Genomic DNA, 13,070 nt, shown 5'->3' on the forward strand with positions numbered 1-13,070 from the left:
AACACACACTAAAATTTTTGAAACTATTCCATTTTCAAATTTTCTGGTGTACCATCTGATCTGATTACAAAGGAATTAATGACTTGCTTTTTCACTAACATGGTAATTGAATATGATTGAATTGGATGTTTCTTTAGTTCTAAACTCTGTGTGACTAACACATGTCTGCAAAAAAATTCTGGGGTTTAATTTCCCAGATATGTGAGATATTAACTCCCTTTATTGCCTAACAACCAGAAAGGTTTACATTTATATGAATTCAGGAAATGAAGGTTTTAATACCATTTTATTTTTAAGAGGGGAATGTACAGAAACTCTAAGAAGTCGTATTCGAGATCTGGAGACCGAATGTAAGAAACTAACAATTGACATGAAAGTCAAAGAAGACCAGATTCGTGAGCTAGAGATGAAAGTACAGGTAAGTCTGTGGTCAGATAGCCAATCACTATCTAGAAATAACTAAGTCATATAATTGCAATTAGCCACCAGTAAAATTAACTTTTTTCACTTTCTCTGTCAACAAACCCAACAATAGAAGCAGAGGGTGCTGGAAATAGTCATCATCAATCTGAAACGTTAGTTCTGTTTGTATTTCCACAGGTGCTGCCTGACCTCTTGAGTGTTTCCAGCATTCCCTATTTTAATTTCAGATTTCCAGCATCTGCAATATTTTGCTTTCGTCCCAAAGAAACTGATACTTCCATGATCATATTAGTCTGCCAATACTCACCATCTAGTTGTGAAGAATGGCCACATGATCAAAATGCTATTAGGCTGCTAGTGTCTGTACAATGTACAATATATATAATATAAAAATATAATATATATAAAAAATAAAACCAGCATTGTTTGCCTGCTTCAGAGGAGGAGGGAAGTGAATTGTGCTCAAAAAGTCGCATTTAACCAAAGAATACACCTAAGTGAAAAGGCAAGCTTTGTCTGTAGAACATGTTGGGTTTAAAGTGTGACTTATATTTTGTTCATAGCAGTTGTCCATTGTTTTCCCATATGAAGGAACTGCGTAAATATAAAGAGAATGAAAAAGACACAGAGGTATTGATGTCGGCACTTTCAGCCATGCAAGATAAAACACAGCACTTGGAAAATAGCCTGAGTGCCGAGACCCGGATCAAGCTGGATCTCTTCTCTGCACTAGGGGATGCCAAACGGCAGCTGGAAATTGCACAAGGTAATAAACTGATCAGAAAGCTGCTTGCTTTAATTCTAAATACTGTGCAATAATTTTTAATTTATACAACCAGAATTTACTTGCATTTTCTACAGTGGATCCAGTATCATAGTAGTTTACATGCTTACTGAATGAGTTGAAGGTCAGATGACTAACAAAAAAGGCATTGTAGAACTTGAGTCTGCAGGTAATAAAAGCAGAAAATACTGGAAGTGCTCGGCAAGTCTGGCATCATCTGTGGAGAGAGAGAATAAGAGTTAATGTTTCAGGTTAATGACCTTGCGTCAGAAGTGGAAAAAAATTGTGATAGATTTTAAGCAAGTACAGCGGTGGGGAGAACAAAAAGGAAGGTCTCTGACAGGGTGGAAGACAGGAGAGATGTAATGACAAAAGGGATGATTGTGCAAGGCTGAAGGAGATGATAGAACAAGCAATGAAACAAACGATAAGTTTAAAGGAGGTGTAAATAGGAATAACAGAATCATCAACAGATGCTGTCTGAAAATTGGAGGCAATGGTTATCATCTGAAATTGTTGAACTCCCTGTTGAGTTCAAAGGCTGTAAAGTGTCTAAATGAAAGATGAGGTGCTATTCTTCAAGCTTAGATTGAGCTTCATTGGAACAGTGTAGGAGGCTGAGGACAGTATGTTCAGAGTGGGAGTGGGGTAGAGAATTAAAATGACAGGTGACCGGAAGCTTGGGGTCCTGCTTGCAGACTGAACAGAAGTGTTTCGCAAAATAGTTCCCAAGCTGCATTGGTTTCCCCAATGCAGAGGAGATGCAATGTGAGCAGAAAATATAGTATACAAAATTGAAAGTATAAGAAAATCGCTATTTCACCTGGAGGATTGAGGCCCAGGACAGTGGAAAGAAAGGCGGTAAAAGGGTAGTTGTTGCATCTCCTGCGCTGGGACAGCGTGGAGTGTTAGGGGTGATTGAAGACTGAACCTGGGTGTCATGGATGGAACAGTCCCTTTGGGATGTTGAAAGGGGAGGGAAAAATGTGTTAAGTGCTGACATCACGTTAGAGGTAGAGGTGTGCAAAAGAAACCCGATGTGAGCCTGAATTCCGGACCCGGAAGTCTGACCCCACCCGACCCGAACTGGGCACATGTCGGGACCTGTCGGGGTTGGATCGGTGGCAGGCCTTTACATCAGTACATGGGTAAAGGCCTGCTGTCCGACCTGACCCCGACGGGATCCGACAGCATGGGTCGGGTTGGGCTTCCAGGTCCAGCATTCGGACTTGGGTCGGGTTTCCTTTGCACACCTCTAGTTGGAGGTGGTGGAAATAGTGGAGGATGATCCGTTGAATGTGGGAAGTGAGAACAAAGGGAACCCTATCGTGCTTCTGGGAGAGACCAAAGGGGTGACAGTGGCAGTGCGGGAAATAGGACAGATATGGCCAAGGGCCTTGCCAACCATTGTGGAGGGGAATCCTCAGTTGAGGGAAAAGGAAGACATGTAGGAAGCACTGGTATGTAAGGTGGCTTCATCAGAACAAGTGTAGTGGAGTAACTGGGAGAATGGAAGTGGAGTTGGGAGTGTAGTCAAGGAAGCTTTGGGAATCAGTGGACTTATAGTGGATATTGATCAATAGCCTGTCCCCCGATATGGAGATAGCAGTTGAGGAAGGGAAGAGTCAAAGATGGACTATTTGAAGGTGAGGTAAGGATGGAAATTGGATGCAAAATTGATGAAATTCTCCAATTTGGGGAAAGAGCAGGAAATCACACAATTGTTACTGTGCGGAAGGAGGCCATTCGGCTCATCGTGTCCGCACTGGCTCCCTGAAAGAACCAGTCCCCTGTCTTCTCCCCATAACCCTGCAAATTCTTCCTTTTCATATAACTGTCTAATTCCCCTTTGAATCCTTCAATTGAACGTACCTCCACCACTTTCTCAGGCAGCGCATTCCAGACCTTAATCACTTGCTGTGTGAAAAAGTTTTTCCTCATGTCACTATTGCTTCTCTTACCAAATACTTTAAATCTGTGCCCTCTCGTTCTCGGTCCTTTCACGAGTAGAAACAGTTTCTCTCTATCTACTCTGTCCAGACCCTCATGATTTTGAATACCTCTATCAAATCACCTCTCAGCCTTCTCCTCCATGGAAAACAGTCCTAACTTCTCCAATCTATCTTCATAACTGAAATTCCTCATTCCTGGAACCATTCTCGTGAATCTCTTCTGTATTCTCTCCAATGCCCTCATTTCTTTCCTCAAGTGCGGTGCCCAGAATTGGACTCAGTACATCAGCTGGTGCCGAACTAGTGTCTTATACAAGTTCAATACAACTTCTTTGCTCTTGTACTCTATGCCTCTATTAATAAAACTCAGGATACTGTATGCTTTATTAGCCATTCTCTCAACCTGTCCTGCCACCTTTAATGACTTATGCACATATACACCTAGCTCCTGCAAGCCCTTTTGAATTATGTCCTTTATTCTATATTGTCTCTCCATGTTCTTCCTACCAAAATGAGTCACCTCACATTTCTCTGCATTGAACTTCAGCTGCCACCTGTCTTCCCATTCCACCAACTTGTCTCTGTCCTTCTGAAGTTTTACACTATCCTCCTCACAGTTCATAATGCTTCCAAGTTTCGTATCGTCTGCAAACTTTGAAATTGTGCTCTGTACATCAAGGCCTAGGTCATTAATACATATCAGGAAAAGCAAGGTTCCCAACACTGACCCCTGGGGAACTCCACTACAAACCTTCCTCCAGTCCAAAAAACATCATTAACCACTACTCTTTGTTTCCACTCACTCAGCCATTTTCATATCCATATTGCTACCGTCCCTTTTATTCCATGAGCTACAAGTTTGCTCACAAGTCTGTTATGTGGCACTGTATCAAATGCCTTTTGAAGGTCCATGTACACAACATCAACAGCATTGCCCTCATCAACCTTCTCTGTTACCTCCTCAAAAAACTCCAGCAAGTTCATTAAACATAATTTTCCCTTAAGAAATCCATGCTGGCTTTCCTTAATCAACTCGCATTTGTCCATGTGACAATTAATTTTGTCCTGAATTATTTTTTCTGAAAGTTTTCCCACCACTGAAGTTAAATTGACTGGCCTGTAGTTGCTGAGCTTATCTTTACACCCTTTTTTGAACAAGGGTATAACGTTTGCAATTCTCCAGTCCTCTGGCACCACCCCTGAGTCTAAGGAAGACTGAAAAACTATGGCCAGTGCCTCTGCGATTTCCACCCTCACTTCCCTCAGTATCCTTGGATGCATCTCATTCGGCCCTGGTGCTTTATCCACTTTAAGTACAGGCAGCCTATCTAATACTTCCTCTTTTATCAATTTTTGACCCCTCTAGTGTATGACTTATCTCCTCTTTCAACATTGCCTGGGTTGCATCTTCTTCCTTTGTAAAGACAGATGCAAAGTATTCATTTAATACCTCAGCTATGCCCTCTGCCTCCATGTGTAAATCCCCTTTTATAGTCTCTAATTGGCCCCGCTCCTCTTACCACCCTTTTACTATTTATATGCCTATAGAAAACTTAGGGATTTCCTTTAATGCTAGCTGCCAGTCTCTTCTCATGCTCTCTCTTTGCTTCTCTTATTTATTTGTTTTTTCACTTCCCCTCTGGACCTTCTATATTCAGCCTGGTTCTCAATAGTATTTTCTGCCTGGCATCTGTTATAAGCACACTTTTTCTTATTTATCTTAATCTCTACCTCTTTTGTCATCCAGGGAGCTCTGGATTTGTTTGCCCTACTTTTCCCCTTCAAGGCAATATACCTTGACTGTGCCCGAACTATCTCCTCTTTGAAGGTAGCCCATTGTTCATCTACCGGTTTTCCTGCCAGTTTTTGACTCCAATTTATTCGCCCCAGCTTCATTCTTACCCCATTGAAGTTGACCTTCCCCCAGTTAATTGTTCTTATCCTGGATTGCTCCTTGTCCATTTCCACAGTCAGCCTAAACCTTATGATAGAATGATCACTATCCCCTAAATGCTCTCCTACTGATACTTGATCCACTTTGCCCACCTCATTCCCAAGAAATAGGTCTGGCAGTACTACCTTTCTTGTTGGACGAGCAACAGACTGTTGTGGAAAATTTTTCTGAACACACTCTAGGAACTCTTGCCCTTCACTGCCCTTTACACTATTATCCCAGTCTGTGTTTGGATAATTAAAGTCCCCCACTATAACTACCCTATAATTTTTACACATCTTTGTAATTTCCTTGCAAATTTGTTCCTCCACATCCTTCCCACTAGCTGGTGGCCGATAGACAACACCGAGCAATGTAACTGCACCTTTTTTGTTCCTTAGCTCTAGCCAAATTGATTCTGTCCTCGACCCCTCTAGGACATCCTTTTTCTGCAGCACTGCAATGCTTTCCTTAATCAATACTGCCACCCCTCCCCCTTTTTTCCCTTTTCTCCCTTTTCTATCTTTCCTCAGCACCTTGTATCCAAGAATATTTAGCACCCAGGCCTGCCCTTCTTTGAGCCAGGTCTCTGTCATAGCCACAACATCATATTTCCACAAGACAATCTGCACCTGTACCTCACCATTCTTATTAACCGCACACTCTGCATTCACATACATGCACATTGACCCTGATACAGATTATTTTACTTCGTTGCTTTGACCCCACCTAATAACATACTATTCCCTCCTCTCGTGCTATCTATCTCCCCCAGCACCTTGATATTCCTCACTAATACTTGCTCCTGGTTCCCACGCCCCTGACTAGTTACCAGTTTGCTTCCCTCCAGTCTGAGCTCCCTCTTAGGTTCCCATCCCTGTTACAATTAGTTTAAACCCTCCCCAACAGCTCTAGCAAATCTCCCTGTAAGGATATTCATCCCAGTCCTGCTAAGGTGCAACCCATCCATCTTGTATAGGTCCCACCTGCCCCAGAACCAGTCCCAATGTCTTAGAAAACTGATGCCCTCCCTCCTACACCAGTTCTCTAGCCATATGTTTAATTGCTCAATTCTCCTATTCTATGCTCACTGGCATGTGAGACTGGGAGTAATCCTGAGATCAATGTTTTTGAGGTCCTGCTTTTTAATTTTCTTCCTAGCTCCCTAAAATCTGCTTTCAGGACCTCATCCCCCTTCTTACCAATGTCATTGGTACCAATGTGGACCACGACCTCTGGCTGTTCAGCCTCCCCCAGAAGAATGTCCTGCAGACTCTCGGCGACATCCTTGACCCTGTCACCAGGGAGGCAACACACCATTCTGGAATCATGTTTAGTGCTGCAGAAACACCTGTCTGTTCCTCTACCTAATGAATCCTCTATCACTACTGCTCTTCCACTCCTCTTCCTCCCCTCCTGTGCAGCTGAGCCACCTGAAGTGCCACAAACTTGCCTCTGACTACACTTCTCCTGAGGAACTATCACCCTCACCAGTATCCAAAATGGAAAACCGATTAGCAAGTGAGATCATATTAGGGGACTCCTGCACTACCTGTCTGATTCTCGACTGCCTGGTGGTCACCTATTCCCTATCTGCCTGCATGCTCCTAATCTGTGGTATGACCACCTCCCTAAAGGTGGTAGGGAAATATAGGGAGAGGTGGGGATGTGGTAGGAATATGGGGTTAGTGTAGGATTAGTATAAATGGGTGGTTGATGGTCGGCACAGACTCGGTGGGCCGAAGGGCCTGTTTCAGTGCTGTATCTCTAAACTAAACGTGCTATCCACAAAGTCCTCTGCCTTGCGGATGCACAACAGTCACTCCAGTCTCCCCTCGAATTCCAAAACCCGGAGCTCCAGCTTCTGCAGCCGGTGACACTTCCTGCAGATGTGTTTGTCCAGGACACATGGTGAGTTCATGACTTCCCACATGCCACAGGCTGTACATTCCACTCGGCAGAGCTACCCTGCATACTCTAACTTTACAGACTATTGTAAGTAGAATAGCTTACCAGGTACTCACCAGACAGATCCTTTCACTGCACTGAAGCAAGAATCAAATATTGGAGGGTTAAAAAAAAAGTAGGAAAACACGAAAAATGGAGCACCTCCGGCCCCTTCATCAAACTTGCCACTCACCAAACTTGAATCTCCACACTCAGCTTGTAATCTGCACACCATGAGTCTAATAGCCCTTAGCAATGATGATGAAGCTTTGCCAATACTAATAAACATCACGAATATTAGTAAACCTTACAAACACTGATAAACCCGAATAATACTTAATACAGCTTATGTATTAAGTTATCCCAATTTGAACTAATACACTCCCTGCTGGTGTGTGTCTCTCTCTCACTCCGTATTATAAATTATAAAATCCACTTTAGTTTTTAGTTTATATACTAATAAATCCATCAAGTCTTATTCTATATTTGATTTAAAATAAATTAAAATTGAAAGCTTACCTGTATGCTCACGCCAGCTACTTTGTGTCCCTGCTCTCTCTGTTGATAGTGACGTCACTGATGTCACTGTTCATTTTTTTTTTTTTGCCCCTGCTCTGCCCCCGCTGTGCTCTCTCTGTCTCAGTCTGTCTGTCTCCGGCCTTTGTCTCTGTCCCTTTTGGTGTGCTTTTTAAACCTTCACACCCGCTGATGGGGGATAGAGGGATTGGAGGTCCCTGGTGAAAAGGAGACATTTAGTGCCAGGAAACTTGAAACTGTTCAAGTGGCGGAGGGTGTCGAAGGAGTTGCAGTGTAGGTGGGATGCGACTTGGGCAAGCGGGGGAAATAAGAGTTGAGATAGAAAGAAACCAATTCTGTGGGGCAAGAATAGGCTGAAACGATGGAGTCTACCAGGGAAATCCTGTTTGTGAATCTTGGGAAGGAGATAGAAGAAGACTTGCGGCTGGGGACTCTGAGGTTGAAGGCTGTGGAGGGAAGAGGAGGCGATGAGGTCACAGAGTCTGGGAAACGATGGCATGATGATTCGTGGTAGGATCATGATGCAGGACAGGTAGAAGGATGCATCAAAGTTGGATGTTCAGCGTCCACTAGGTAGAGTTCAGTTCGCCAACCAGCAACAGCACCATCCTTATCAGTATTAATGATAATGTTGAGATTGGACTTGAGAGAACAAAGTGATGGATGTTCAGACATAGGTAGGTTAAAGTTAGTGAGTGGAGTAGAAAAATTGAGATGGGTGATGTCACGGCAGCAGTTCCCAGTGACCAGATCTAGAGAGGGTAAGAGGCCAGAGGGAGGGGTGAGGTGGAACAAGAATTCTGAAGATGAGCAAAAGGGTCGCTGTGCAGGTGGTGGGAGAGTTGGCCGTGGAGGCAAAGGTGAGTCCAGAGTCGTACTGAGTTTGACAGTGCCAGCTTCCGTACCGGTGCTTTCCATGTGTCTTTTTTCCTCAACTGAGGATTCCCCTCCACTGTGGTTGACATCCTTGACCATATCCTTCCCATTTCCCACACTACGTCTCTCACCCCTTCCCCTCCCTCCCAGAATCATGATAGTTTTCTCCTTGTCCTCACCTTCCAACCCACCAGACTCCACATGCAGCAGATCATTCTTTTCCATTTCTGTCACCACCAAACACATCTTCCCCTCCACTTTCAGCATTCTGTAGAGACCATTTCCTCTGCAACAACCTAATCCATTCCTCAATCACCCCAACTCTGCTTTTCCATCCTGCAACACCTGCCCTTTTATCTCTTCCCTTCCCACTATCCAGGGCCTTGTTTGATTTCCTTACATTTTTAATTTTGTATACTGTATTTGCTGCTCACGATGCAGTCTCCTCTGCATTGGGGAGACCAAACAGAGATTGGGTGACCACTTTGTGGAAAACCACCCTTCAGTCCGCAAGCAGGACCCTGGGCTTCCAGTCACCTGTCAATTTAATTCTTTGTCTCACTCCCACTGTGACCTCTGTCGTCAGCCTCCTGTGCTTTGAATGAAGCTCAAATGAAGCTTGAGGAACAGCATCTGATCTTTCAATTAGGCGCTTTACTGTGCTCCAGGCTCAAGATAGAGTTTCAGATCAAAACCACTGCCCCCATTTTTTTGTATGGCAGCTGTTGATGATTCTGCTGTTCCCATTTACTACTCATCTTCATTTTGCCTTGCACAATCATCCATATTGTCATTTAATCTCCTGCTTTCCACCCTGTCACAGCCCTTCCCTTTTTTGTTCTTCCCTCCATCCCCTCTTTCCCTGCCTCTGTACTCGCTTAAAATCTGTGACTTCTCTAACTTTTTCCAGTTCTGACAAAATGTCATTGACTACGTTTCTCTCTCCACAGATGTTGCTTGACCTGCCAAATATTTCCTGCATTTTCTGTTTTTATTTCAGATTTCCAGCACCTCCAGTGTCACAATGTGTGGAAGTAGCAATCTTGGTGATGCTTGGGGTATGGGTTGGAAGCTTAACTCAGGATTGAACAGCACTTTGAATTTGCATGCATTTTTATTCAGCTTGTGGGAGCATCCAAGAATTGGGTTCAAGCCTGTGGTAAGGGAGCAGAGTTTTTGGCAGGGGCAGAAAATTAAGGCTTCATTTCCCCAATGTGTATTGGGAAAACATGCTAGCTTATCCATAACTAATGTTAGATGGCCAGTCTGAGAGCATAAAGTCGATCCTGGGGTCGATGGACTGTCACCTGGATGTTTAAGAAAGGTGAACCTGTATCTTTGGATACCAAGGAATAACATAATATAAACAAGTATATGTATTATCTCTCCCTCCCACCCACTCATACGTCTCTCTCGAAGAGAAAATTGTTGGCTTCTTATTAGCTGTGTTGGGACAGGTAAAAGTGAACCAACCAAAGGGCAGCACCCCAGAACTGAACCATGAAGGAGAGGTGGTGGAGGAGACAGTATCGTTGAATGCTGCAGAGATATTGGAGAATGAGAAGGTGGAATAGTTTATCACAGTCACAGTGGATATTGTTGGTGGCTTTGACTGTGAGCAGCATGGAAACTATTTTAAAGAATTAGAACAGGATGTTATGCCAGAAATATAATGTAAATGCGAGATGATAGCATGTTCAAAAATCTTGGAAAGGCAAGGCAGGTTACAGATAGGGTGATAATTGGAGAGGAATAATAGTTAAGGTTTACAACAGCTTACTGTTGCAGTTCATGTTTGCCCACCAACACATTTTTATCTTCAGAATGAAAGGGTGATCTCCATAGCCAGTCTCCTATGATCCAAAATCTGGTTTAAAGAGATTGTGTGCCAAAAATCAACAGTTGCCCCTAATTGTAGTAGATGATGCACTGGAGATCGCATGGGAACATGGGATGGTTACCACATTTTCTTATTTCTCTCCTGAAAGGTGCAAACTACCAGACTGATGGGTTACTTACTGTGTGTGGGCTAAAACTAGTCAGATTACTTTACAGGTTAATTAAAACACCGATGCCAAATGATGCAGTGAGGTCCTGAATCAGCACAATACATAAAAGCAAAATTGGAATAAGTAATTATACTCTTTTTGGAATGGATTTCTTAAACTATTTGGTAAACAACAGTACTTTTGGATAACGAACTTTCAACCCACTTTCATGATGTATTGATGTATGCAAATAATAGTTCTTTCCTGAAAGTTGTATCTCTACCTGTAAAGTTGAACAACCTGGGCTTGAATTATGCTATGGAAAACCCTTTAAATTAGTTATTTCTAACCAAATTAATTGTTTAGCAAATCTTGCACCTTGAGGTGCTGATGTCTGGGAGCCATCATTTCTCCTAGATAGCATTTCACACTGGTAATGGAGTCTTTCGAATGTTTCAGCATTCAGAGCGCATGTAGAGTTACTTCCAGCGCAGTTGGTCAATTCACTCATTGACATTTAAGTAAAATTGCTCTGGGCACTTTTATGACTTAATTTCTGCGCAAAGGCATAGACACAAATAAACCCTCAAGGACAGATGTTTCTCTTTGAATGTACTGGTAGGTCTGGCCAGTTAGGTGTATTGTCCATCGCAGTTACAGAAGTAGTGAGGTTCCATCAGTGATACCACTGGTTGCAGCAAATTTAATTTTTTTAATCCAATCAATGTTAGTCATATAAAGAAATCTTTGTGTCACCTACATAAAATAGTGGACTCTGATAGTTCTAGCTCAGAATTTTTATTTCTATAATTATATTGTGTACTTGATATGGGAATGTAATGAAGTATCTGAAAAGATGCTGTGGAACATAAGACTTAGGAGCAGGAGTAGGCCCTTCGGCCCTTTGAGCCTGCTGCGCCATTTGAGAAGATCATGGCTGATCTGGTCTCAACTCCACTTTCCTATTTTCCCCATAACCCTTTACTCCTTTGTCTATCAAAAATCTATCCAACTCAGCCTTGAATAAATTCAATGACCCAGCCGCCACTGCTTCCTGGGGAAGCATTCCACAGACGAATGGCCCTTTGAGAAAAAAAATTTCTCCTCATCTCTGTCGTAAAAGGGAGACCTCTTATTCTTAAAGTTCTAGTCTCCCCCACAGGAAGAAACATCTTTCCGGTATCCTTTCTATCAAGTCCCCTCAGGATCTTCTATGTTTCAATACGATCACCCCTCATTCTTCTAAACTCCAATGAGTACAGGCCCAATTTGCTCAACCTTTCTTCATAAGATAAGCCCTTCATCCCCAGAATTAGTTGAGTGAACCTTCTCTGAACTGCTTCTAACACATTTATATGCTTTTTCAAATAAGGAGACCAAAACGCTACACAGTACTCCAGATGTGGTCTCACCAAGGTCCTGTACAGCTGCAGTAAAACCTCCTTACTTTTATGCTTGATTTCCCTTGCAGTAAATGCAAATATTCCATTTGCCTTCCTAATCACTTGCTATACGTGCATGCTAACCTTTTGTGATTCATGTACCAGGGCATACACATCCCTCTGTACCACCAAGTTCTGCAGTCAATCTCCATTTAAATAGTATGCAGCTTTTCTATTCTTACTGCCAAAGTGGGCAAATTCATTATTACGACCTGGTGAGAAAGAGGTCTCGGGCCCCTTTCAGCCTTCACCTGGTCTTAATGTGAACAGGATTTAATTTTAAACAGTGTTTTGAGCTCCCCCTTGGTGAATCCTTGTTCACCATTTTCCAATTACAAAGCAAAGAAATGAGCACAAACAGGCTTTCTTAGGTTTAAAGAAGGAAAGTGAAATTTATTAAACTTAAACTAAAAACTCTAATTTGGTTAACGCCTATGGATACACGCTGCACCCCACGCTAGCATGCATACGCAATATGCAAGTGCAAATAGAGACAGAAAAGAGCAGAAGAAAAATAAAGTGGAGAGATTTGAGGCAATGTCAGAAGAGTTTCTTGTTACTGTGCTTCGAGTTCACTGTAGTCCTTTTTTAGGTAGTTCTTGCTTGTAGGTAATTTTTGCTTTTTGTTGGGGCCCAGTATTATTCTTAAACCTTGTTCACTGTAGGAGACTTTTCTCTCTTGGGGTTCCTGTGTCTTCAATGGATTCCAAAGCTGGTGAGAATGAGATGTGAGCCGACAGGAGAGATGTTCTCAATCCAGGAGCTTTCTGCGTTCAAGTTCTCTGTGGCCAATTTAAAACTCAGTTCAAAACTCTGCAACAGCCAGTTAGTCATGTGACTAACCCGAAACGTTAACTCTGCTTCTCTTTCCACAGATGCTGCCAGACCTGCTGAGTGAATCCAGCATTTCTTGTTTTTGTTGTAGTCATGTGACTAATCTGGTCTGACCATGTCTTCTGTGTATTGGGAGCAGGGACTGGTTCCTTTGTTCCAACACTGTCTGCTAGTATGCAAAAAAAAAATCTTTCCAGCTAGGAGCCTGGCAATTCCTTGTGATAGGCCCTCTTTTCTTTCCAGCAACAATTTGAAGTTTAATGTCCATGTGGCAAAATTAATGTGCCTCATTCTTGGCAGATGGGGGCCTGCATGACATCATATTTTCCCACATTATAGTCCATCTAGCAAATT

At 42.8% G+C, this 13,070-nt stretch overlaps 1 protein-coding gene across 5 annotated transcripts in view; it reads left to right on the plus strand.

Annotated features, from left to right (window-relative positions):
- maco1b (macoilin 1b) overlaps positions 1–13,070 on the plus strand; it is a 97,221-nt gene that overhangs the window by 77,439 nt on the left and 6,712 nt on the right. For all 5 annotated transcript variants that reach the window (XM_068011355.1, XM_068011357.1, XM_068011354.1 and 2 more), the window contains 2 exons: positions 298–418; positions 1,015–1,189. In XM_068011355.1, coding sequence (XP_067867456.1) covers positions 298–418; positions 1,015–1,189 — 296 coding nt within the window. The remainder of the gene's footprint in view (positions 1–297; positions 419–1,014; positions 1,190–13,070) is intronic.

The sequence above is a fragment of the Heterodontus francisci genome, chromosome 31 (genome assembly GCF_036365525.1).
Source record: "Heterodontus francisci isolate sHetFra1 chromosome 31, sHetFra1.hap1, whole genome shotgun sequence".
Taxonomy (NCBI): domain Eukaryota; kingdom Metazoa; phylum Chordata; class Chondrichthyes; order Heterodontiformes; family Heterodontidae; genus Heterodontus; species Heterodontus francisci.